At 45.4% G+C, this 27,500-nt stretch overlaps 1 protein-coding gene across 2 annotated transcripts in view; it reads left to right on the forward strand.

The window, feature by feature from the left end:
* The window catches only part of prom1a (prominin 1a), a 74,353-nt gene that overhangs the window by 11,411 nt on the left and 35,442 nt on the right, over positions 1-27,500 (forward strand). For both annotated transcript variants that reach the window (XM_076291767.1, XM_076291768.1), the window contains exons 2-3: positions 18,936-18,994; positions 24,120-24,325. In XM_076291767.1, coding sequence (XP_076147882.1) covers positions 18,936-18,994; positions 24,120-24,325 — 265 coding nt within the window. The remainder of the gene's footprint in view (positions 1-18,935; positions 18,995-24,119; positions 24,326-27,500) is intronic.

Genomic DNA, 27,500 nt, shown 5'->3' on the forward strand with positions numbered 1-27,500 from the left:
CATATCACCAACACACTGCCCACAACACCCTAAGCCATGGCCTGCTGTGCCATATCACCAACCCACTGCCCACAACACCCTAAGCCATGCCCTGCCGTGCCATATCACCAACCCACTGCCCACAACACCCTAAGCCATGCCCTGCCGTGCCATATCACCAACCCACTGCCCACAACACCCTAAGCCATGCCCTGCCGTGCCATATCACCAACCCACTGCCCACAACACCCTAAGCCATGCCCTGCCGTGCCATATCACCAACCCACTGCCCACAACACCCAAACTGCACCTCATGCTTCATCACTGAAGCTCCTGCAACAGCTCTCATTAATCCTGCTGCTGCCTCACAGAGCTTCAGAGAGTCTGTCAGCTGTGTGTGTGTGTGTGTGTGTGTGTGTGTGTGTGTGTCTTGCTTGTGTGTGTGTGTGTGTGTATGTGTGTGTGTGTGTGTCTTGCTTGTGTGTGTGTGTGTGTGTGTGTTGGTTGTGTGTGTTTGTGTGTGTCTGGGCAACCAGGCGGCTTGTAGCTCCAGAGGATGTGCCAGACAGACGCAGGAAGTGGACTAGCCTGTCAGAGCGCCCCATCTGAGTCCAGTTTATATCCCCAGTGCTGCCGTTCCACGCATTCCTCATGGCCACCACTGCCAGTGACATTACAGGCTGTTTCGTCACGGCCCTAAATGCCAAGTGCCCCCTTCCTTAAGACCCCCGCGCATTAAATGTAGAGACCCTTGATAATGTCTGTTTACATATGTGTGCTGCGAAATGGGCCTCAGTACTTAATATGATGAGTCAGAGAGACACAGCATGACACTGGCTCCCACAGCAGAGCTGCGATGCGTTTCTCCCGTGCACAGTTCTCCTGCAGCTAGGAGACCGAGGCTCAGTGCACAGTTCTCCTGCAGCTAGGAGACCGAGGCTCAGTGCACAGTTCTCCTGCAGCTAGGAGACCGAGGCTCAGTGGTTGTGGCGCTGCACATCCACATTCAGTGCACACCACACACACACACACACACACACACACACACACACACACACACACACACACAGATACACACACACACACTCACACACACACACACACACACACACACACATGCATACATACACCCGCCTGCCCTCGCTGTGCTGTTTTCCTATGGGAGTTGATGACACAGCTCTCTGAGTCTTACCTCCGGCGCATGTGGTGTGTGTGTGTGTGTGTGTGTGTGTGTGTGTGGTGTGTGTGTACAATCGATACCCCTCCCCCACCCGCAGTATTTATCACAATCTGACTGTCTGTCTGGTCACCATAGTTACAGCTGCCAGGTGTAAGCTGACAGTAATCTGAGATTTTGTTCACCTGTCAGGATTGAGTGGTGTGTGTGTGTGTGAGTGTGTGTGTGTGTGTGTGTGTTTGAGTGTGTGTGTGTGTGTGTGTGTGTGTGTGTGTGTGTGTGTGTGTGTGCGTGTGTGTGTGAGTTAAACACCCTAATGCTCCCTCCTTTCTGCCCCGGTCAGCATGAAAGGGACAATAGCCCCAGCCTGATTAACACTGTGCAATCCTTTGCATTTCCTTCTAGACCGTTCCGTGTGGACGCAAGGAGAGTAAATGGCTTAGTGGAGAGGCCATGTGTTTTTCCTTGAGAGTTTCATGGACACTGTCTGATTAAAGAGGAAAATCTTGTGAAATATTTTTTTCTGTGTAGTTCTGCTGCAATACAGTAAGAAAAATATCACAGAAAAAACACCCACAAATGATAGATACAGTAAGATACCAAAATCACCACGGAACTTAATTGTGAAATCGCAAAGATCATGACATATTTCATGGTCCATGCATCATTCACAGTAACAAAGAGCTATGAACAACATGTTTAGCCAAATAAATACTCATGGCTGCTTACATGCTGTTTGATGATTGCGTGTGTACTGCGTGGACGCACTGCTAGCCTGCTATTTATAGCCACAGCACCCTGCACATAAAGCCTCGCCCCACTCTGTCACATTGGTTACTTTGACGCTCATTTAGTGGAGCCACACAAGCGTGCAGGCTGCCAGGACCGATCTCCCGCGCCAGACTGACATGTTTCACACAGACCCGTTATATTCGCCACCCCACTCCCCCCCCCCCCCCCCCCCCCCCCCGCTCTGGCCCCTGGGGGTCCCATCCTGGCGCTAGAGGGGTGTTGGGCCTGGCTGGGGGTCCCATCCTGGCGCTAGAGGGGTGTTGGGCCTGGCTGGGGGTCCCATCCTGGCGCTAGAGGGGTGTTGGGCCTGGCTGAGGAGGAGACGGTTCACCCGCTTGCCCACTCCTCTGTGCCAGGAGTGAAGTGGAGGAAATAGTGATGACTGTGAGAGCAGCTTCCAGTCCTTCCAGCTAGAGACACCCAAATCACAGCAGGCAGCGAAACCAATGATCAGCGTTAATTTAACTTGCTCACTATTAAAATGAGCGCTTCTGCGGTGTAACTGTGCATAATCCACACCAGTGCTGAGGCAATGTTACACTTCCCGTATTCCAACATTCAACACATCACAGTGTTGTTTTTATGACACGCAAAAGTGCTTTTTTTATGACATTAAATTGTATTATTCCCAGTGCACCCAAAAGAAGGAGCGTGGGTTTGGGTGGTCTTTTGTTGTCTGGATGTGAAGGAACTGTGTGACTACAGTGAAAGGGATGGTGTGTGTGTGTGTGTGTGTGTGTGTAGTGTGTGGTGTTGGTGGTGGGGGGTAGGGGGGGGATGCTGCACTGAAAGCCTGGTGACTTTTATGAAAAGCCTCTGTGTTTCTATAATTCAAGACAAGGTGAAAAAAGCTTACTGTTTTTGTCATTTCTATTTGTGTGTGTATTTATGTATGGGCGGGAGAGACGCTTTTTGGTGTGTGTGTGTGTGTGTGTGTGTGTGTGTGTGTGTGTGTGTGTGGTGCGTGCACAAGCGTGCACAAGTGTGTGGGTGTTTTGTGCTTCTGTCCGCCCACACCAGCCAACACCTACTGAGTAGCATTATTAAGGGTGTAAAGCTGCAGGAGTTATGGTAATGTCTCTCCGAGGAGGCCTGTGAAGAGAAGGCCTGCTGAACAAAATCAATGGCGCAAAGAGAGGAGGCAGAAAATCATCACCTTATTCACTACAGCTGGGCAGAAGCTGGCTGTGGGTTTTATTATGTTTCTATTTCATTACTAAATAAAAGGCCCCCCAGAGTTTGATGGGTTGGGCTGTTTTGGTGTGTGTGTGTGTGTGCTTGTGTGTGTGTGTGTATGTGTGTGTTTGTTTGTGTGTGTGTGTGTGTATGTGTGTGTGTGTGTGTGTTATTAGTAATTAGTAATATTAGTGCAATGGAGTGTTACTGCTTCATGTCATACATCACACATCACACCATGTTCCTACAATAATGAACTTTAATGGCGCCAAATGCCTGGAGACATGAATGCCCCGAAGGTTGTCAGTTTTGCATTTACTGTAATAGTGACTCGACTCGGACTTGACTCGGATGAGTAGTGGACTCTTCTCGGACTTGTATTTTTTTTAGTGATTTGGATTTTACTTGGACTTGAATACTGGAGACTCGAACCTGGACTCGGACTCGAGGCATAGTGACTTGACTACAACACTGCAACAAGGATATGTAATATGTGTAAAATAACATATATGTAGATATACAACGTAGTAAATAAGAAATAGACTTGTTGATATTGTATGTGTGACACAGGGGTTGGGGAGTGTAGACAGAGACTTGCTAATGAGGAGACACAGCACTCAAATATTCTCCCATAGAAGTTAGTTTGTAACGCAAGCACAGTCGTCTACACATATTCCGCCCCTTATGCCGCCAAAAGTTGACATTGTGAATACATCGTGCCAATCATGTGGTATGTTGTGAATACATCGTGCCAATCATGTGTTGTTATCTTGCCACTGGAGCGAGGTTGGTGTCGTGAAGCCTTGTGCATGCGCAGTTCTGCCCGAAATAGATAAGTGCCCAAAATGCATTGCAATATGGTCGCTGAGTTGAGGGACTTGTCTAAAAGGACTTTGTTTGGTGTAGATACCTGATTGAAATGTATTACTCATCTTAATGACATTGGGTTCATCACATCAGGGATAAGCATTTTCATCCTGCATTGAATGCTGTTGTCACCAAGTGTATCTTGTTGCTCTCCCTTGAGCCCAAATATGTGAGCCAGGATAAGACTCTATAATGAACAAGAGTTATACGCTAGTTATAGTCTACTGTTATACACTAATACTGCCTCTTGAGGGAGTTGATATAGTGTGGATTAGCTGTTAATTAATTTTGTAAGTGTAAAAAGCTGTCTCACTGGCTGTTATTCCGAGAGCTAAAGGGCAGTGTGTGCGTTCACACTCAATCTCTTGAAAGAAAGAAATAGAGAAGAGAGGGAGAGAAAGACAGAGAGAAAGAAATAGAGAAGAGAAAGAGAGAGAGAGAAATCGAGAAGAAAGAGAGAGAGAAACACTTATCTCTGAACGATGCCAAAGTCTTCACAACCTGGTGCCATTTTCCACACCCACACTTGCTGAGAGCGCCAGAGATGTTGACGCACGTTGGGTTTGTGTCTGTGTGTGTCTCTGTGTGTGTGTGTGTGTGTGTGTGTGTGTCTCTCTCTGTGTGTGTGTGTGTGTGTGTGTGTGTGTGTGTGTGTGTGTGTGTGTGTGTGTGTGTGTGTGTTATTCTTGATAACCTGTTCACACAGTCTTGGTTGTTACTTTCCACATCTCCCAGTCATCTCCCCTGCTGTGTGTGTCTATCACCTAGCATCAAGTGCTGCAAAACTGTCTAGTGACATTCAGATTGAAAGATGTATCAAACACACACACACACACACACACACACACATGTGTTTAAGAGTTGTCGTGTTTAAGAGTTGTCAGTCACAGTGAATGATTTTATTTGGGAAGTGATGTCTTGCTTGTGCCTATGCCATCATCATACACACACACTCATGGTAATATTTTCATCTCATGTAACAGTTGTTAGTCACCGTGAATAATTTTATTTTGGAAGTGGTGTCTTGGTGGTGCATAGTACATCAGCACATCACATGCACACATTTATACGTACACACAGACTCAAACACACGCGTGCACACAGACATCCACATATTACAAAGTGGCCACTACAAACAGCCCCTTCGGGCTAACATGACTCGTCCTTTCCTTTTTCTCTGCACTGCACGTGCAGCATGCATGTCAGGTCTGCTGTGCTTTTAGGCAATAGGCAGACAGTTAAAGCACTTTCACACATACAGATACAGTACAGCCTATTGCTGTCCATGTCTCACATTGCTGCATTCTTATTCTGGACACTTACACACACACACACACACACACACACACACACACACACACACACACACACACACACAGAGAGAGAGAGCGCCTAGGCCTTCTGGAGGCCTACAGACCAAATATATTCAGAATGTAACCACATGCATTGAGAAAGTGTCACATTACTGCACAGTGACCAAAGAGAAGACCAAATGCTCATTCTGGACACTTACACACACACACACACACACACACAGAGAGAGAGAGAGAGAAAGAGACTGAACACTGCTTCTTCTAATCTTTTCTTCGTGAATATCCACTGCTTTTGTTCGGTGAAAGGATTGGGTGAGGACTCCAGCCGTGGGTTAAGTCCACTCAAGTACTTAATGCCTTTTTTATTAGTGCAGCCTTGCAGATGTACATGAAAGAGGAGATTGCTTTCTCTCTCTCTCTCTCTCTCTCTCTCTCTCTCTCTCTCTCTCTCTTTCTCTCTCTAACTTATTCTCTTTCTCTCTCCCTCTATCTCTCACTTACTCTCTCGCTCTACTCCCCCCCCCCCCCGTCTGTTTGTCTCCGAGGATTCTCTTTTCCAGTTCTGTGGCTCCATGGTAACCTTGTGTGTTTATCTAGCTTCTGAGCAGGTTGATAATGTCACATGTCCATGCGTCACTACTGAGTCTGTGCAGTCCACTGAGAGGACAGAGACAAAAAGGACTCCCAAGCTGTGGGGTATGCCCAGCTGTGTGTCAAAAACCTCCCGTGGATGGAACACAATGAGAACCACACACAGGAAATGAATTTGAAGATATTTATGAAGTATTCCACTACAAGACAGTCAGATACTATAGTTTCAATGAGGCTGTACATTCCTAACAGCTATGGTGCTTCATTAGATTAGATTAGATTAGATTAGATTCAACTTTATTGTCATTTAGAAAAGTACAGGTACAGAGCCAATGAAATGCAGTTGACATCCAACCAGAAGTGCAAAGAAGCATTAAATACCAAGTGCAGGTTGAGTACGGTATTCTGTGCAGTTGTGTAGACAATAGGGATTAATCATGTATTGGAACTCTCCCTATTACCGTCGGTCCCGTATTTCCGCCGTCTTGCCTGTATATGACACTTAATATCCATCCATAATTTCTATACAAACCAAGATGGCGGATTCCTAAAGAAATGCAAGCACCCACACCATTGGTGTATCTAAATTAGCTACTCTATGCACCAAAAATTACATTTTACTGTGACTCGAAGAGCTGTAAACAGTGTTGTAAGGCTGTGTGTACACATCCGCTTGGAGCTCCAGTGGAATTTTGAATTGCTGACGAGAATTCTCTAACCGTTCATGTGCCGTTGAAACGGCGTAAATAGGCGACCCATCAGACCAGCACTATAACTCCGAGCGTGGTAAACAAAATCGGATATTTCAGGCAGCAAATGCTGTTAAGAACCAGACCAGATTTAGTTCAAATCTACAAACCTATGGCTACTGAAAAATGTAAGGTTCATTTAGCAAATGTTATTTTGAAGTGTTAAAAAACATTGTTGTTTTAGAATTTCCAAACAAAAGTGGTGATAATTGGGGGTGTTACGATACAGTGTATAGTTAGATAAATACAGGTTTTCCAGATGACATGTCTACAGAGATAAGTAGAGTATATGTACAGTATAAATATACATTCTATATAACTAATATATATATACAGTAAACAGTGCAGTAGTAAAAACTAGGTAAACTAGTAACAGCTAAAGTGCAAATGCTACACATGCAGCTGACTATGGAAGATACAGCACTTTTTGTTAAAGCAGAGACAGTGATGATCATAAGGTCTGCAATGCCTTTGTTAGCAGCACCTGTCAGCTTATTAGTGCGCATGCACTGCAGGGCTTGACCCTTCCTTGGTATAGGTAAGCCAGCAATGGCTGACGCTGAGAATCATTTAAGTTCTTTTAATCACAAGTTCACAAAGGTTTTGAAAGGCTGTTTTCAAAAAGATATTGTACTGTCAGCACTAACAGAATCTCATAAAGAATTTGGTGTGCATTTGCAAACTTTGTCTAATTAAAGCCAGCTACGACTGACACTGAGAACCCTTTTCACCCTTTTGCCCAGACAGTCTTACTTCTCCAAATCGGTAAAAATAAAAAGAAAAAGCTTGCGATCCTCGCATATCTCATGATGAAAAGCGTTTTGTCGTCAGGCTGCTGCCGACTGAAGTGAGAGCAAAGCGAAAAGTGGAGGACTTCCCCATTCAGCGCCTGATCCTCCTCTGCAGCGCCTGCTGTTGTGTGAAAGGGACACCAGGTTGGCTTTGTCTGATAGCTGTGGCCAGCGCTTGTGCAACACAGATAGATTACGGTCTGCCCCCCCTAACAAAGCTATCACAGATATATAGGCCTATCCATGTCCAATCCCAAATATACACCTCTATCTGGGGGAAAAGTGGGGTTGAGTTTAGCAGAGAGGTCTACAGAAAAAAAGACGCCATTTCTGAGGAGTAATCCTGTCGGTCACGCATCTCCACTGAACCACTGGCAGATATATAAGTCCAGTAAATGCTCTGAGTTTTGACTGCTACTGCTACTTTTTGGACACTTGATTAGTTGACCCTATACCCCTCAGCTCCCACCCCCACCATCCCAATCCCCTGCCATTACCACTGCTGTCATGGCCTCTCTCTCTCTCTCTCTCTCTCTCTCTCTCTCTCTCTCTCTCTCTCTCTCTCGACTCCAGCGTTTGTGCTTATAAGAGCACATTTCAGACTACAAATGAGATGTGATTTGATGCAGTCCTTCAACACATTCAAAAGCCAATCGAAATGGATGTGTATTCCTTTCCCTCTCTCTGTCACACTCACTCTGTCTCTCTGTCTGAGTAAGGATGCCGAGGCGGAGAATAGGAATGCAGGGCAGATAGCCAGGAGATCATTATTTAGAACCTTTTCATAGCCCTCCGCATCAAATGTCATGTCCATTTTGTTTAAAGCCTTTTACAAAGTGTAAATACTGTCAGTTCTACATTGGTTCTTGGCTCTTAGTGGATATGGTTGTACTGAGTGTGTGTGTGTGTAGGTATGTGAGGGTGTGCGTGTGTGTGTGTGTGTGTGTGTGTGTGTGTGTGTTAGCGTATAGGCATATATATGAAGGTTTAGGTGCATACCGGTCAATCTGTGTCTGGTTGTGTGTGTGTGTTTGTGCTAGTGAGTGTGTGCATGCATGTGTATCAATCTGTGTGTGAGTGTTTTAGGCGTATACTGTGTGAGAGTATGTAGATAGATAGATAGATAGATAGATAGATAGATTGATACTTTATTGATCTCCAAGGGGAATGTGCAATATCTGTCAATCTGTGTATGTGTGTGTGCGTGTGTGTGTGTGTGTGTGTATGTGAGTGTGTGCGTGCATATGCATATGCATCAATCTGTGTGTGTGTGTGTTCCAGTGTGAGTCCGGCCGCATGTTTGTGTCTCATCAGACAAAGCCCACAGATGTCTCCTGACTGAAGTCATTGGAGCGCTAAGGCCCGTACATCCATTTGAATCAATTAAACAGGCGCTAATCGCTCTGTTTTACATACGCAGCCAGAGGGCAGATTACAGCCGTGGCCGCTGAGAGATTAGCTATCATTATTTAGCATTGTTTTATCTCCCATCACTGTCAGCCTGCCTATGACGTTAGCTTAACCCAGCTAAGTAGCGCCAGCCCAGAATTGACGCTAGTATGTAGGCAAACTCAAACTCCACTTGGCAAGCGTGTTTGGCTTTGCATGCAGTGTCAGTCAGTGGTCTTTCTCCTTTATCGTGCAGCCTCATCCTTGCATCAAACACAAATGTGCACACACACACACAAACACACACACACACACACACACTCACACAAACAAATACATGCACACAAACGCATGCACATTGAACACACAGAGATTGTTACTGACTGAGTTACTGAGTGATTGACAGTAGACATTATTATTTTAAAACGTGCTTGATGTCAACAAGGCAAGCCCAACTGACCCTGGCATGTGCCATTGGCAGACCTGTATATAGATTTGAACTCATCCATGATGCATAACTTGTTGCTATTTACATATGATGCTGTCTTGTCCATTGTGTGCAGGCCCATACATTCAAAAAACCACACATACACACACACACACACACATGTGCATGTTGTGTAACTACTAACCAGTCTAATATGCAAGTCGACACATAACCTACAACTACATGTTGGATTGTCGGATAGACTGAGGGTCAATGAGGCGATCCTGAGTGTGTTTAGCATGTGACGGTAGTGACTGGTCTGAGTGTTTAGCATGTGACGGTGGTGACTGGTCTGAGTGTGTTTAGCATGAGATGGTGGTCTGAGTGTGTTTAGCATGTGACGGTGGTCTGAATGTGTTTAGCATGTGACGGTGGTGACTGGTCCGGTGGTGGTTGGTCTGAATGTGTTTAGCATGTAACGGTGTTGGCTGGTCTGAGTGTGTTTAGCATGAGACGGTGGTGGTTGGTCTGAGTGTGTTTAGCATGTAACGGTGGTGGTTGGTCTGAGTGTGTTTAGCATGTAACTAGGGATGTAACGGTATGAAAATTTAACCTCACGGTTATAGTGACCAAAATGATCATGGTTTTCGGTATTATTACGGTATTGTATACAAGTGTATTCAATATGTTCAGAAAGTACTGATAGGCCTACACAAGCTGAAATAGTTAAAAAAAATGTCCCTTTCACTTTCTTCTTGATAATGTTTAATTGGCTATGTGCTTATAGCTTAACTTACCCTACCATAACTTGGAGTTTGCTATTTCTGTTATTTGGATCCAATGAGTGAGACCAAAGTAAGTGTTTGAAATAAAACTTTAGGCTACTGTATTCTCCTGATAACGTGAGTGGAATGGATTTAATGTGGACACAAACATAAAAAGACGCAGAGTGGCTACATGATACAGTACACATTTTGCGGTGAAAATGTTACGCCTTTTCAAATCAGATGTAGCCTAATCCGAATCACAGTTAAAACCATCAAATAGACAACAGAATCAGTACGGTACCAGTTTTGTTTCATTGTACCAGGCCTACTGTATGTCAAAAGCAGGCTCGGATGAAGCTGGGAAGGATTAAACACACGGTTTCCACACCGTGGTAATCAACCCTGATAATCATGATATTTAAAAAGAAAACGGTAATTTTTATCGTCAAATTTTTTATCGCGGTTTACCATTATACCGGTAATCGTTACATCCCTACATGTAACGGTGTTGGCTGGTCTGAGTGTGTTTAGCATGTGACGGTGGTAGTTGGTCTGAGTGTGTTTAGCATGTGACAGTGGTGACTGGTCTGAGTGTGTTTAGCATGTAACTGTGGTGGCTGGTCCGGTGGTGGTTGGTCTGAGTGTGTTTAGCATGTGACGGTGTTGGCTGGTCTGTGTGTTTAGCATGAGACGGTGGTGGTTGGTCTTTGGCCTGGCATGAGGCTGTGTGCTGTGCTGTGCTGTGCAGATGTGAGATTGTGAGAGTCCCTCCTTGTCTCCAGGAGTATGTTTATGCGGCTCTGACGCAGCGCACCTCAGTGGGGGGAAATTATTCTCGCCTTTATCCAGCGCTCGCCATGGGAAATCTCCCCATGAAATATTTATAAAGGCAATCTCTCCCTCTCTCAGACTCTCATTGCTCACTTTGTCATGCACCCCTTCCCTAGCTGTGCAACCCTCTCTCTTTTATTTCTCCTCCTTCTCTCTATCTCTCTTTACCTCCCTTCTTCCACTCTCCCCATCTCTCCATTACTCTCATTTTCTCCCTTTTTATATATCTTTGGCTCTCCTCCTCTCTATCTTTCTCTCTTCCTCCCTCCCTCTCTCTCTCTAGGCCTCTCTCCTTATCTCACTCTTACTATCCCTCTCTCTTCCTCCCTCTCTCTTCCTCTCTTCCTCCCTCTCTTCTCTCTCTCTATGCACATGTGCTGGAGTAAATGTCTCTCTGCAGTAGAAATCTTCCTGCCCGGTTCATTTTTGAGCTCTTTCTGTGTGTGTGTGTGTGTGTGTGTGTGTGTGTGTGTGTGTGTGTGTCTCTGTGTGTGTGTGTGTGTGTGTGTGTGTGTGTGTGTGTGTGTGTGTGTGTGTGTGTGTGTGTCTCTGTGTGTGTGTGTGTGTGTGTGTGTGTGTCTCTGTGTGTGTGTGTGTGTGTGTGTGCGCATGTGTGTGTTTGGGGTGGGGAGGAAGGCAGGGCTCACGACGCGACTCCATCTCCCCAGAGTGATGCCTCGCAGGCGGAGGAGAACGAGTGCAAGGATGTTGGAGGGATGAGTACGCCTCCGCTGACAGACAGGTGGATTAGCTTCCTGTCGTAACCCATGTTTGGAGAGGCCCCGCCCTTTCCCCCTGCTGTGAGGAGCCAATCAGAATCACTCCTCTTCCCCCTGTCTGAACATGAGCTGGCACTGATCCACGGCCCCTCAGTCCCACAATCCTTTGCTGCGTAAGACCTTCAAAGACGTGTGTCTGACACCATGCTGTGTGCCGAGGAGACACATATCATCAGATGCACACACACACACACACACACACACACACACACACACACACAGTCACATTCCCATTAGATCCCAGTTACATACAGTGCTTATTTAGCAGCACACACCTAGCCTGGAAATACCCATACAAGCCTTTGGCAAATTTGGGATTTGCTCTGCAGGCTATGAAGCCCATTTCCAATGTCCCTAAAACACAGGCACGCAAATACAATCGCTAATTTGGCATGGATGTGTATTTCTTTGAAATTGAGTTAACAACTGCATTTAAAACCTTCGTTTATGAGATTGCTTCACTTCTGAAACAATTTGGTAGGAGTTTAATGTACCAATTTAAGTTTAATTTCACTGCTAGTTACCCTGCTGGATGTCGTCAGTCAATGAACCTTTTCCAGATCCACTCTCAATCTCAAATGAGTAGGGTCTGGTGTCAACGGGGCTAAGCACACACCACTACACTCCTAATGAAAGGCCTCTGTCTTTCCCTCTCTCTCTCTCGCACGCACGCACGCACGCACGCACGCACGCACGCGCACACACACACACACACACACACACACACACACACACACACACACACACACACACACACACACACACACACACCACACATCACACATCACAGACATCTCCTTGTCAGCTCTAAAACAGCTTTCTCTGCATTCTACAACGGAAAAGCCCTCAGTGGCATTAAAAGTAGATCACGAGGAGGCATGCGAGCCTCTCTCAGGACACACAACACCATTTTACTTCACACTGCAGCTGCAGGGACTAGACAAGAGATACAGACCCCATGCAGCTCTCTGTTCTGTTAGGACGGGAACAGACGGTTGCACAGTCAGTAAAGAGCTGGGACAAAGTGGGAAAAGACAGGCAGTCAAACGCTGATAATTCCTGATACGCTTTTTTTCATACCTCATTACACGCTGGTTTCCCTTCTGAACTTTACTGTAATATGACAGTCACGCACACCCATGAGAAAGATAGGCACTGAGAGAGAGAAGCAGAGAGATGGGGAGAGAGGGAGAGAGAGAGAGAGATGAAGAGTTAGAGGAGAGATGAAGAGAGAGAGAGAGAAGGAGAGAGATGGGGAGAGAGAGAAGGAGAGATATGGAGAAAAGAGAGAGATGGAGAAAGAGAAAGGGGGAGAGAGAGGAAAGATGAAAAGAGAGAGAAGGAGAGATGGGGAGAGAGGAGATAGATGGAGAAAGAGAGAGGGAGGGAGAGAGAGAGAGAAGAAGAGAGAGATAGAGAGTGGGTGTCAGCAGAAAGGCAGCATTTCTCTTTGTTTACCCTGCTGCCAGAGGGACTGTTTATTTCCTGTAATGAAAACAGAAGAGGAAGTGCACACACACTCAAACCAGGTCAGTGGAATACACAGACTCCTCTCCTCCCCTCTCCTCTCCTCTCCCCTCCTCTCCTCTCCACTCGCCCAGAGGACCAGTGGGGAGAGGGGCATGGGTCAGCAGTTTGCCACTAGAACCACTGTTGTGGCTGAAGCCTCTTACAGAAAGGCCAGGCTTCAGAGGCTACCTGTGCTTTATGAGGTGTAGCGGCACGTCTGCGGAATGATATACAGTATGTGGCCATTAATCGCAACAAGCTGCTGCTATCAGACTTACAATAAATACAGTTACATGGCTCTGGACCAGGTAAGGAGAACTGATGGCCCAGGGCTTTTGGCTGGAGAGTCCTTATAAATCTGTTGACACTGTTGGCAGTGAAGAATAAAAATAGGCTTGTTTTAGGGTTAGATTTAGTTACTCAAGCATGCATGCGTGAAGTGAGTGTGTGTGTGTGTGTGGGGGGGGGGGGGGGGGGGGGGGGCCATGTGTTTGGCCATGTCTGTGTGGTGGTGTGAATGTGTGTGTGAATTTCATGTGTATGTGTGTTGAGTGTGTGTGTGCATGCATATGTGTGTGTGTCCAGGGGGCTAAACTGACTCTGACAGGCGAGGGAAAGGCCTCACTACACAGGGTTGATCTGCTATCTTGTGCGCTGAACCTTTGGGATTGGGAGCTGAAGTGAAATGCCACTGTGTCTCCCTGAAGCTGCTCCCACTCTGGGGGGGGGGTCTCATTTCAGACTGCAGAGAAAGCTGTTTTTCAGCTGTGTGTGTGTGTGTGCGTGTGTGCGCATCTGTGTGTGTGTGTGTGTGTGTGTGTGTGTGTGTGTGTGTGTGTGTGTGTGTGTGTGTGTGTGTGTGTAGGGGGGGGGGGGTGATTGTATGTTCATGTCAAATGTATTATGTTGCTGCAAGCTTAAGGATGTGTGCCTGTGTCTGTATGCTTGTGTTTACTTGTTTTATATATATATATATATATATATATATATATATATTTATATGTTTGCTAGAGCTGACATATAAATACATGTGTCAGTCTCAAATGTGTGTCTGTGTGTGTATGTGTGTGTGTGTGTGTGTGTGTGTGTGTGTGTGTGTGTGTGTGTGTGTGTGTGTGTGCATGTGCATCATCAGATCTAGTTGCTCAGTGCTGTCCGATCCTTGCTTCTGTGATGACTTAATATGAATGGAGTTTTAGAGAGAGAGAAAGGGAGAGAGAGAGAGAGTGAAAGGGAGAGTTGGAGACTGTGCAAATGTGAGAGAGAGAGAGAGAGAGAGAGAGAGAGAGAGAAAGACAGACCGAGAGAGGGAAAGAGATAGACAGAGAGAAGCATCTGGTTGGCTGTCATGCTGGTGAGCAGTGTTGTGTGTCAGGCTGAAGCAGCCGGCTGTGCTCCCTGTGCTAGAGGCCATCCCCACCACACACTTACACAGGCACAGCACCCTGACAAGAGAAGGGCCGATGGATGGATGCGTTATCACTCTTTCATCACAGCTAACCTTTTGATTCACACTATCAGTTCCCATTTGTCATGCTGTGCTCATTCGTCCTAACCCCCTCCCTCCTCCCTTTTCTTCTCATCCTCTCTTCCTCCCTTTTCTTCTCATCCTCTCTTCCTCCCTGTACTGATTTCCTGTCTTATTTTGTTATCTTCTTTTCATTTCCTTTCCTTGTGTTCTGTCTCTTGTATGTCCTCCTTTTATGTACAGTACTCTGTCCAGTTTTTTCTGTCCTTGATTTATATCATATTCTCCCATCTATATATCTTCTCTCCTCTCCTCTTCTCTTCCCCTCTCTTCTCTCCTCTTCTCTCCTCTCTTCTCATTTCTCCTCTTCTCTCCTTCTCTCTCCTCCTCTATTCTCTTCTTCCCCACTTGGTTTCCTCTTCATATCTCTGCTGCCTGCCTGCTCTCCCATCTATACATAGTCTCTTCTCTTCACTCCTCTTCCCTTCTCTTCTCTCCTCTCTTTTCTTCACTCCTCCTCTTCTCTTCTCTTCTCTCCCTTCTTTTCTTCTCTCCTCTCTTGTCTTCTGTTCTCTTTTCTCCCCTCCTCTCTTCTTTTTTCTCCTCTCTTCTTTCCTATTCTCTTCTTTTCTCTTCTCTTCTCTCATTTTTTCTTCTCTTCTATTCTCTTCTCTTCTCTTCTCTTCTCTCTGTATGTGACCGGGCTCCTAGGAGGCGACAGATCTGGGAATTCGCTTCGCTGCCCCCTCAAGCACTATTCAATCTGTTCCCCAATAGCTTTCAGCGAGTGCACACACACACACACACACACACACACACACACACACACACACACACACACACACACACACACACACACACACACACACACACACACACACACACACACACACACACATTTCTCATTTGGGTCTTCTCTTTCGATTTTGTCTCCCTCGAGCATTTAGCTGTCTCAGAATGAGAAACACACACACACACTAAAATGCAGCTGGATCTGTGGTGACACTCAGAAATGACGAACTGACATTTCATGAATATGATTTTTGTTTTTTAACCACCATAACCCAGAACATTAAAATCGAATTATTCCTGATTATGTTTAGAGAGAAGTCATTTGGTGGATATTTGATTAAAAATGCTATTCCATTTCTAAATATTAATACTTATATGATTAAAAAGCTTACATAGAAAGGGTGTTTCTCACATTTTTACATCTCAAACACTGCTGAGCAATGTCACAATTTTCCCACAATGCTTTGCTGATTTGGCACTTACGGTGTGTCCCCATAGACGACCGCATGAATACGGTCATTTAGCACATGCTAAGTTTAGACCCTCTAAGTTTAGACCAAGAGGGATTAAACTGCAATTTCTGGGTGACTCTGTGTCTTTTCTGCTTTCCATAGTAATTTTAACTGGGTGGGAGTTAATCTAGATTAAAATCACTGCATCTATTTTCCCCTCAGCCAATGAGGTGTTGAAAGAAAACCAGGAAGCAACAGGCCACCTGAGACTGGACTGAGCCTTGGTGCCTTATTAGCTGATGCTAATCTTATCGTCGAGCCTGTCTCGTTGTTTGGCTTTTGTGAATTGTGTGATGTAATCAGATGCAATGTGATGAACAGTGAGGAGAGAGGACAGTACAGTTCACACCTTGTGCCAGTGTGTGTGTGTGTCTGTGTGTGTGTGTGTGTGTGTCTTTGTGTGTGTGTGTGTCTGTGTGTCTGTGTGTCTGTGTGTCTGTGTCTGTCTGTCTGTGTCTGTCTGTCTGTGTGAGTGTGTGTCTGTGTGTCTGTGTGTCTGTGTGTGTGTGTGTGTGTGTGTGTGTGTGTGTGTCTGTGTGTCTGTGTGTCTGTGTCTGTCTGTGTCTGTGTGAGTGTGTGTCTGTGTGTGTGTGTGTGTGTGTGTGTGTATCTGTGTGCGTGTGTGTTTTCGCTATCTCACCTTTCCCACAGGTGGTGTGCCCAATTATGACAGCAATTGTGTGCGACTCAGCCACATTGCTGGGGGACATGGCGCATATACGTGCCAGACTAGTGTGAAACACGGCCCTGCTGTAGCTCCACACCAGCCTGCACCGCCCCACCTTCCCAGAGGGGTCTCGTGAGGAGGTGTCCCTCCTTCCTGAAACGCGTGTAGACACACATGATTAATCAGACCTTTAATTGGTTGAAAAAGGCAAGCGCACATGATTAATAAGAGTTCTAATTGGTTGAAAAGGGGGAAACGGGAGCCTGTAGCTGTGTGATCGGCCTGTTCGTCAGTGCTAGAGCAGGTGTTGAATAATAGAGGAGGAAGTTGGTGGGAGGGAGGGAAGTGAAAGGGAGTGAGAGAGGAGAAGGCAGAGTGGAGAGAGAGAGGAGTGCCTGTCAAACAACATCACTTGTTACAGCGTCAACCTGTTTCAGCAGTCTTCTCCTGACTTCTTCCTCCTGTTGGTCTGAAACCACTGCATTGCACCAAAGCAGAAGAGATCTGGCTCTGAGTCTGCCAGCCCTAGTCTGTCGCTGGGCCTCACGCTCTCATCTCTCTGCTTCTACAGCTTCTGTTCTCTTCTCCCTGTCTCTCTCTCCCTCTCTCTCCCTCTCTCTCTCTTTCTGTCTGCAGTGCATCACCACGCTGGGGAAGTCTGTCTGGATCTCTGCTCAGATATGTCATCACATCCATGACAGTGTGCTCAATCATGCTCTTTTCTGTCTGGAGATGGCAGCCAATGGCAGGTCTCTGTTGATAGAACTGAGAGATTCCATCCTAATTTCCATTACATTACATTACATTACATTACATTTGGCTGACGCATTTTTAACCAAAGCGACTAACAACATGGTAAACAGTTTAAGTTTTAGAGCAATTCACAACAATTTTAGGACAATTTAAAAAACATAAGAATAAGTACAGTAAGAATAAGTGCATCAGTGAGTGCTGTTGTTAACAGTTACGTGTCCGTTTAAGACGGCCGGTGAGTGCTAGGATCAGCAAGACTTGTTGTAAGTGTTGCTATGAGAGGAGATGTTCTCTAAAGAGCTGGGTCTTCAGGAGTTTTTTGAAAATGGAGAGCGATGTCCCTGCCCTTGTAGGAACTGGCAGTGTGTTCCACCAACGAGGAACAACAGATGAGAAAAGTTTGGATTGGCCTGAGCGTACCGGAGGTAGAGCTAGACGTCGTTCGTCTGAGGAGCGCAGCGGTCTGGAGGTAGCGTATGTCTGTATGAAGGCATTCAAGTAGGTGGGAGCAGAACCGGAGACTACTTTGTAGGCAAGCGTTAGAGCCTTGAATTTGATGCGGGCCGCCATAGGTAGCCAATGTAGCTGGATGAGTAGCGGGGTAACATGTGCCCTCTTGGGTTGGTTGTAGACCAGGCGCGCCGCCGCCATTAGGCTGTTTGTGAAATAAACACACACTGGGCTATTTCTGATGGGTTCTTACCACATACCTGTGTTCTGTGTTTATTCTAAAGGGTTCTTACCGCATACCTGTGTTCTGTGTTTATTCTAAAGGGTTCTTACCACATACCTGTGTTCTGTGTTTATTCTAAAGGGTTCTTACCATATACCTGTGTTCTGTGTTTATTCTAATCTATGACCCTTGATAGCTTGAGGTGTCAAAATAAAGCCGTAAGATGCCAGACCGAGGTGTGAGGTTGATGCAGCTTAAAATGTGTCAGTCCAAACCAGACAGCTGATGCGTGTATAGTTTTGTTTGGTGGAGGATTTACTATTAATACACGTTTTTTTTTACATTTGTTTTTTTTTTTGTCAATGCCCTTCTAGTACGTGGGGTAAGATAGAGCTGAGCTCTGTGCTGACCCTGATAAGTGTCTGTGTGACCGAGAGCACTGCACAAGTGGACAACATAACAGTCAGTAAAGGCGGGAAAAACTATGTGCACTTCCTGCCTACTTCTATGGCCTTGATGAAAGAATGAACACAAATATTGTTCCATGTAGGATAATTACTGCAATTAGACTCAACATAAAGTCTGCATCACTTTCTTCCTCTTTATTTGACTTCAGATATTACCCCCCTCCACACCAGAGATGTGATAATGATTCAACAGTGTACTGCTGAGAACTATCTTTGGAGACATCAGCCCAAAGCGAAATGATATCTCACCCCTTCGGCCAAAAAAAATATGTTCAATGATCAGTTGTGGTGCAATGATCAGTTGTAGCCGCAGGCAGACGCATGCTCCGCTGAGATGGGGTGCATTGTGGGTATTTCTGGGTCTTTGCGTTGGCAGCGGCGGACCGTGTTGCATAAGCACCTTTGACGGCTCTGGAACTGCAAGAAGATGTCTCACACTGTGTTTGTTTTCGCTCTGTCTTCACAGATCTCGTCATCAGAGTGGCGAAGGATAAATTTGGGGCAATCCAGTCAGAGTACCAGAAGGTAATCTGTGTGTGTGTGTGTGTGTGTCTGTGTGTGTGTGTGTGTGTGTATTTCTACATGTGCATCTCTGTGTCTCTAATTTGGGTGTATGATGAGTTTTGTGGAATTTTGGCTGTATTCATGTGTGTGTGTGTGTGTGTGTGTGTGTGTGTGTGTGTGTGTAAGAGAGAGAGAGAGTGTGAGAGTGTGCAAGTTTGGTTAATTACACACTGTTTATTTGTGTATCTTGTTACTGTGTGTTACTCTGTGTGTATGTTACATTTCCTGGTGTTTGCCGTCGGTGGCTGGAAGTGAATAAGTGCATTCACCAGTGAGGGAAGTGAGTTCACCAGCCAGTCGCCCGTCGGCGTGTGGAGGTGGGGAGAGGTGGGGAGGGCGCCGCCTTGCTCGCTGCCTCCTGCTGGAGTGGAGTGTTAATTGCGAGTGAAAGCTGAGGAGAGGGTCCTTGCCTCTGCAGTGCGCCCGTGCCAGTGCGCTGCTAATTGCATTTGGCACCAAGGCCCTCGGCAAACAGTGGGAGAAGCCATCATTTGTTTTGTTTTTTTGTGATAACTGAATTTTAATTAAACAGAATTTTTTTTTTTGCTGCTTTGAAGACTCACGCCTCCTTTTTCTGGAACAAGGGAGTGGGGGTGGGGGTGGGCGGAGAGCTAGGGCATCATGGGAAAACAGTCTGACAATAGTCATCAGGGTCAGATTCAAGATCAAGATACCATGACGCTTCAGGACAACATGGCCCACAAAACAGTTTTGCTCTTCATAACTCTTGTAGTACCCAGACTATGTTTCTGATATGAGTTGTGATTTTTAAAGCTTTTGATGTACTGCTGATTAATTTCTTTTCTTTGCTCGTTGAAGTATCATCATTTTCTTTTGAGTGACTGACCGGTTTACCACTCTCCATGCCTTTGTTTTTTTTTTTCTGCATGCCTCTTCTCACCTGGCCTCCGCAGCCAGAGAACATTGTTCTCACTCTTCAGGTAAAGTTTGTCCCTCATCGCACCCCATCCCTCCCTCCCCTCCCCTCCCAACGTGACACCTCAGCTCAACCCTCAACTCCAGCTCCCCGTCTGAATCAGTCTCTCTTCCACGTGTCGTCCTCTCCCTGACTAGCATCCCTCCCCATCAGCCCCGACTGAAGCCTTCCCGTAGTCTAGTGGTGTCATCAGCGTATACTGTCATGGCTGCACTGGTCTGTAGATCCAGTCATTCACATTTCTCTCAGCAAGCAGGACTGTATGTGGGGACAGGGAGATTCAGCCTGCATTATATTCTGTAGGAATGAAGCTATGTGAGCTCTGAGGCTTTGGCTGCTGCAGGATTAGAGTGATGGTCTAAGCTGGATGTCTCGGCTGGTTGAGATATATAGGCCATAAAATACTCACACACACTGAACTTCATACATATTTAAACACTGACTTTTTAGGGGGTTAAAAGTAATTTAGATGGTAGAATATTTAATGAAATAGCACAAATGTAATGAAATAGCACAAATCAAACCTACCTATTTCAGCACTGGAATATTACTGCACATTCTGCATATATGACAACATGTAAAAATCTGTCTGCTGAAAATCCCACACATGAGGCTTTTTGCGGCAAGTCAACAGCAGTCTGCCAATCAGTGCGGTGCCATGGTGGAGTCCTAACCGTAGACATTCCAAGATTACTGTAAGCAGAAGCTAAAGGTGTTCCACTGAAGGAGACGATGGAGGTGGGCATCTTGGCCCAGTCAGCACTTTGAAAGCTTAGTTTTCTTATCAGTTTTCAAACACCCACACACGCATACATACATACACACACACACACACACACACACACACACACACACACTAAAATGCTCAAATGCTTATACACATATTATGCACAGGTGTACCGGTAAGTACACGCAGATACACACAACAACACATTTGGTGCAAACATACACACACACACACACACACACACACAGTCAGCACACATACACACACACAGACGCTTACACACACACACACACACACACACACACACACAGTCAGCACACACAGATGATCTGTCCCCCACAGCAGCAGTGGCAGCTCTAAATCTGAGACGCAGGTGCTGCTGGAGTTCCAGAAGAAAATCACTGCAAATCCCCTCCTCCCATCAGTTAGTATAAGCTCACACTGAAACTTGACCAGTTCCAGTGACAAATCCAACCTTCCTGAACACTCAGAGGTGTTATGAGTTGGACAGACATGGGTTGTATCTGTTGACTAGAGACTGGCACTTCCTCCCAGACACAGTTCACAGACATCACTCCATTATGTTTACATCACATCAGTGAACTGATTAGCTTATGGCAAATCATTTCCACTGTCACTGTGACGAGGTATCTGTGTGGTGCATTTGCAGGAATTTGTTACTAAAAAGCTATGTTGTAATAACATGGTGGTAGTGTAGTGGTTAAGGAGCTGGGCTAGCATGCAGTAGTGGTAGTGTAGTGGTTAAGGAGCTAGGCTAGCGTGCAGTAGTGTGATAGCGTAGTGGCTAAGGAGCTGGGCTAGCGTGCAGTAGTGTGGTAGCTTAGTGGTTAAGGAGCTGGGCTAGCATGCAGTAGCCAGAAAGTTTCGGGTTCAATTCCCAGCTTCTGCTGTTGTGCCCTCGAGCAATTTCGAGCCCTTGTAATATAAATGCTTTGGATAAAAAGCCTCTGCTAAATGAATACATGTAATGTAGCCTAGTTGTAACTCAAGGCCAATTAAGCACTCACTCACTTAAGGGGATCATGGTCATGGAAACAAATCCACAGCTTTTAGTGGCCTCTGATTACCACAGCGATGAGACAGCCCAGTGGTCCCTATCAAATCAATGTGAAACCCCAAATATCTCTCATACATGTGGGTATAAAAGCAATATGGCTCCTGGGGAAAGTTATGGAGGTTGTTTGGAGCTAAAGAGCTATTTGAGATGTTGTTGCACCAAAGAGATGGCTTCTAAAGTAACAGTACTGGCAATATCAGAAAGGACTTACACACATAGGACATCACATAAGACTTACACACATAGGACATCACATAGGACATCACATAGGACATCACATAGGATGTCACATAGGACACACATAGGGCTTACACACATAGGACGTCACATACAGTAGGACTTACACACATAGGACATCACATAGGACGTCACATAGGACACACATAGGACATAACATAGGACACACATAGGACTTACACACATAGGACGTCACATAGGACACACATAGGACTTACGCACATAGGACATCACATAGGACTTACACACATAGGATGTCACATAGGACATCACAGCTAATGCTACTACTGTATAATGCAGTATATTACATTCCTGCATTCTCAAGGCAAAAAGCCATCTTATTTGCATGCTTATATTTAAATGATATAGATCATTAATTACGTATGATTAATATCAATCAGGCATTCGGCTTTGATTATGGGATGGATCTTAGATCATTTTCTTCATTGTTCTGAGAGTGACAGCGAAGGTCTCTGGAAAAACAAAAGAACACAAAGACAATTGGCTGTGATGAGAAGATTGCAGGGGATGTTAATAAGTTGCCACGGGGAACATTCAGGCCTCTTGTTATGCAGCTGACGTTCTGTGGTGAGGCTCATGCAAGTCAGATTACACCCTCCCTCACACAAGCACTGTAATCATTAGACCGGGGTAATCGAAATCACTTAATCACAACTTACTAAAGCCTGTGTTAAGGCATGCTTAAACAACAGGGGCTGTCTCAGGAATACATTTCCCAGTAAGGACACCTTGAGAAAATTATATTTTGTCAAAGCCTACTCATATGTTTTCTCTTCATAGTGGCCATTGTATCTGTCGACTAGGTATAGAGGTATAGGACATTGAGGCCTACACCCATTATCTCCTAACTACAACATTGTCCTATAGTACACTATAATATACTAATAATATACTATGATTAACAGCAGCTAACAAAATCATCATTTTTAATTACCCTGATGATGTTTGGCACAAGGTTTGAACTCTACATGCACCATGGTTCTTATTTTAGTACTAACTGCACTGTCACACCTTCTAATAGATTTATATGCACTCATTTGTTTTCATATTGAGTAGAAGTCTATTTGACCTCATCATTGTATTTGTGCATTATCCTTGTAGTGTTTCTGTGTCCGTCTAACAGCTACACACATGATGTGCATTGTGTGTGTGTGTGTGTGTGTGTGGGGGGGGGGGTTGATGAGATATGTAAGTGAAATACTAGAATGAAAATGTTCTAGTTCTAAATGTTTTAGCTAGTTTCACCCTGTGTTTTCATAGCAGCTTGTCAATCAGTCAATGCCACATTAAGGCTTAATGCCTTTATCATCATAAAGCAATGTTTAATTAACTGTACTTTGTTCGTCTGACGGAGCATATTAATTGATGGCATGTGTATGAGGATATCGTTTCCACATCATTAGTGATTATTCAGGGTCTTATTACATACAGATTACATTTTCAATTGGATCTCTGTGATTGAGGCAATGCTAATGCCATGTCATTCTCTATTCCCAGAGGGAACCCATTCACAATAAGATCTCATTCTATGGATATCAGATAGTTGGTAGAATCCTTTTTAAAAAAAATTAAAAATGCATGCCAGAAAAGACTCTACCGGTATTATTTCCTTTACTTAAGCGACATCCAAACATATTAAAATGAAACCAAAAAGACCCAAAAGCACACTCTGTGAATGTGAATAAAGAGAGGAACCAGGGAAGAACCATGAGAACCAAGGAGGAACCATGAGAACCAGAACATTACTGATTTGATAATAACTGTATGAAATCTTGAGGCCTCTGGTGATGATGCTGACTTTCCCCACCTCTCTGTGTGTGCCCATGTGTGTGTGTGTGTGTGTGTGTGTGTGTGCCCATGTGTGTGTGTGTGTGTGTGTGTGTGTGTGTGTGTGTGTGTGTGCCCATGTGTGTGTGTGTGTGTGTGTGTGTTCCCATGTGTGTGTGTGTGTGTGTGTTCCCATGTGTGTGTGTGTGTGTGTGTGTGTGTGTGCCCATGTGTGTGTGTGTGTGTGTTCCCATGTGTGTGTGTGTGTGTGTGTGTGTGTGTGTGTGGGGGGGGGGGGGGGGGTGTGTGGTGCGTGCAGGTGATCTACTATGAGATGGGCTTTGTGGTATGCGTGCTGCTGGGGGTGATCTTCCTGGTCCTGATGCCGCTGGTGGGCCTGCTCTTCTGTCTGTGCCGTTGCTGTGACAACTGTGGCGGCGAGATGCATCAGCGCCAGCGCAAGAACGCCGACTGCCAGAGAGGCCTGCTGGCCACCCTGCTCTTCTCCACCTGCATCGTCATTACGTGAGTTACGCGCACACACACACACACACACACACACACACACATGCATACACACGCACACATACAAAGGCACATACACACACACACACACACACACACACACACATGTACATGTACACAAACACACACACACACATATGCACAAGCACACACACACACATACAAAGGCGTATACACACACACACACATACATACACACACACATGCACACACACACATACACACGCAAACATAAAAAGGCACACACTCAAACACAAACACACATGTACACAGACACACAAAGAACTACATATACAAAAGCACACTCAGACAGAGAGGCTCATACGAATTGACACAAACATGAAAATGGCTCTCTGTTTAAGAAACCAAACAGAAACATTTATATTACTTGCCCATATCAAGTACAGCTGTTATTGATATAATGAGCAATGGGAAAATCTGACAGTTGGCGTGCCAAGAAGCTCTAAAGCTTAAGCACACTCGTAGAGGCCAAGCCTACTGTAAAATCAGTGATATAACATAACGCTTGATATAACTATGACACGAGATGCAGGAGCCAGTAATTTCTCAAAATAGAGCCACAACACCGCTGGGAGCCATAGGATGAGATGAGAAGGCTTTGTTGAGTCCCAAAAGAGACATTCTCAAGAGGGAGTGTTTCCAAGAGAAAGAGTTTTTCCCCCATCTGTGTTGCCTCAGATACGTGTGTGTGTGTGTGTGTGTGGTGTGTGTGTGTGTGTGTGTGTGTGTGTGTGTGGGGGGGGGGGTTGATGAGGTAGGTAAGTGAAATACTAGAATGAAAATGTTCTAGTTCTAAATGTTTTAGCTAGTTTCACCCTGTGTTTTCATATCAGCTTGTCAATCAGTCAATGCCACATTAAGGCTTAATGCCTTTATCATCATAAAGCAATGTTTAATTAACTCTACTTTGTTCGTCTGACGGAGCGTATTAATTGATGGCATGTGTATGAGGATATCGTTTCCACATCATTAGTGATTGTTCAGGGTCTTATTACATACAGTGATACAACATAACGCTTGATATAACTATGACACGAGATGCAGGAGCCAGAACACATTTCTCAGCCATAGGATGAGATGAGAAGGGAGTGTTTCCAAGAGAAAGAGTTTTTCCCCATCTGTGTTGCCTCAGATACATCACCACGACTGTAACCTCCTGAAACATTCCGTTTAAAAAAACAGCAAAGGACAGACACAGAGCTTACTGCACGCTACATTTCCATGCATCACAAAGAGAAGTGGCATGAGAGCTTGTGACCCCCCCCCCTTTGATTTGAGGTGATCGGGGTCAGAATATGAGCCCAACTCCAAGTGGCACCTCCTCACCCCTCAGGCTACTGCAGAATGATGGTTGTGTCCGAAGCGTGTGTGTGTGCGTGTGTGTGTGCGTGCGTGCGTGTGTGATGTTCCGCTCTTTATGGCCTCGGCCATTGGAAGGTTTATATTAAAGATTCCAGAAGTGGAGTCTGGTCGGCATGGACGCCGGGAGACAACCGTCTCCACCGTCTCGGCCCTTTATTAAATCTCCAAGGCCACAAAAAGGCAGGACGCCGCACCAATTCTAATGAAGCAATTACAGCGAGTGGCAGACAGTGAGGCGGTCTCCTGTGCAGCAGTTGAGTGGAGTATATCACCGAAGAAAAGGGGAATGGGGAATATACAAGAGTAGAGAGGCTTATGTGCCGCATAAGCCATTAGGATGAGTTTGTGTGCTATAGAATTCATGAAAATGCCACAGCTTACCCCCGTGGTGGGCAGACACAGTAGTAGTAGCCTCGAAAAAACATTTCAAGAAGCACTTTAAAGAAGAGGTATCAGTCTGGTTTGTGGAAAGCAGCTTAAAATAGCACTCACTAGAAGCAGGGATGGGATTCTCTTATGGGAGTCTGAACAGCTAAGGCGTGCAGGATATCCTTGTATTTTACCAGGCTGGGTTTGAAAAAGACATTAGAGCACTCTGAATTATATGTGTGTTATATAGGGTTTTCTTTGGACCTGAAAAAGAAGAAAATTACAGTACTATGTTTGATTATTACACAGATTAAGCTGGGGAAATGATAGCCTTATCCAGTTGCTCTGCGGAGATGAGTTTGCCCAGCTTCCGAGGGGGCTGATGGCGGTGCTGATTGGACAGGTCGGTCTGTGTGTACACACACACTCATTAAATAAAGGATGTGTGAGGCTCACTGGGCCATCTCACACACAACGGGCAACTGGAGCTTTAGAAATCCATCCTGAGGGCGCATGAGCCTCTGATCAAATATTCCTCAGTGGTAAAAGCAACGCACATGAGCAAAGGCCAACAAGCGAATGCGTTGATAACAAAAATAATTTGAAAGAATTGGCCTGTGTTTATACGCATGTGGAGCATCACATTAGCGTCCTGCCGTTTTTCTCTTTCAAACTCTTCCCTGTTCATTCCCATGTGGTGTGCCTAGTGAGACACAGCTTGAACAGCCAGAGCAGACAGGTTTCTGTGCCAAGATAATCCTCTCACGATCCAGGAACCTGGGACCTTAAACTGCTGGCCCTCCGGCTGAAACACTAACATGAGCCGTCAACAAGCTAGCACACAGAGGAAGAGGGGCTCTGAAATTTGGACCAGACAACAGATATTTTTGGAAGATTATTTTGTTTGTGTGTATGTGAATGTGTGAGTGGGAGAGAGAGAGTGTGACAGGATGAGAGGAGTGTGTGTGTGTGTGTGTGTGTGTGTGTGTGTGTGTGTGTGTGTGTGTGTGTGTGTGTGTGTGTGTGTGTGTGTGTGTGTGTGTGTATGTGCCTTTGTATATGTGTGTGTGTGTGTGTGTGTGTGTGTGTGTGTGTGTGTTTGCGTTTGCGTTTGCGTTTGCGTGCATGCGTCTCTGTGTGCATGTGTGTGGTCATGATTCATGGAGTCCTGGGGAAAAAATGTGTGATAAAAATTGTTAGAAGCCATGAGGAAAATTCTTGTCCTTATCTTGACGAGGATGAAGCCATAATGCAAGCTTTTTGGAGGAGAGCGAAATACCGACTAATCCCTCAGAGACCTCCGGTCATAGCCAGGCTGAGATAAACACATATTTGTGACCAATTTTAGTCCCTGTGAGTGCAGCCACAAATTCTTGTAACACGCCAATCCCATAGAAGCTGATTCCACTCCCCAGGCAGGGCC

The sequence above is a fragment of the Alosa pseudoharengus genome, unplaced genomic scaffold (genome assembly GCF_046254945.1).
Source record: "Alosa pseudoharengus isolate Yale_2024_CS ecotype anadromous, Long Island Sound unplaced genomic scaffold, YU_APseudo_1.1 YU_APseudo_1.1_scf_19, whole genome shotgun sequence".
NCBI classification, from domain to species: Eukaryota; Metazoa; Chordata; class Actinopteri; order Clupeiformes; family Clupeidae; genus Alosa; species Alosa pseudoharengus.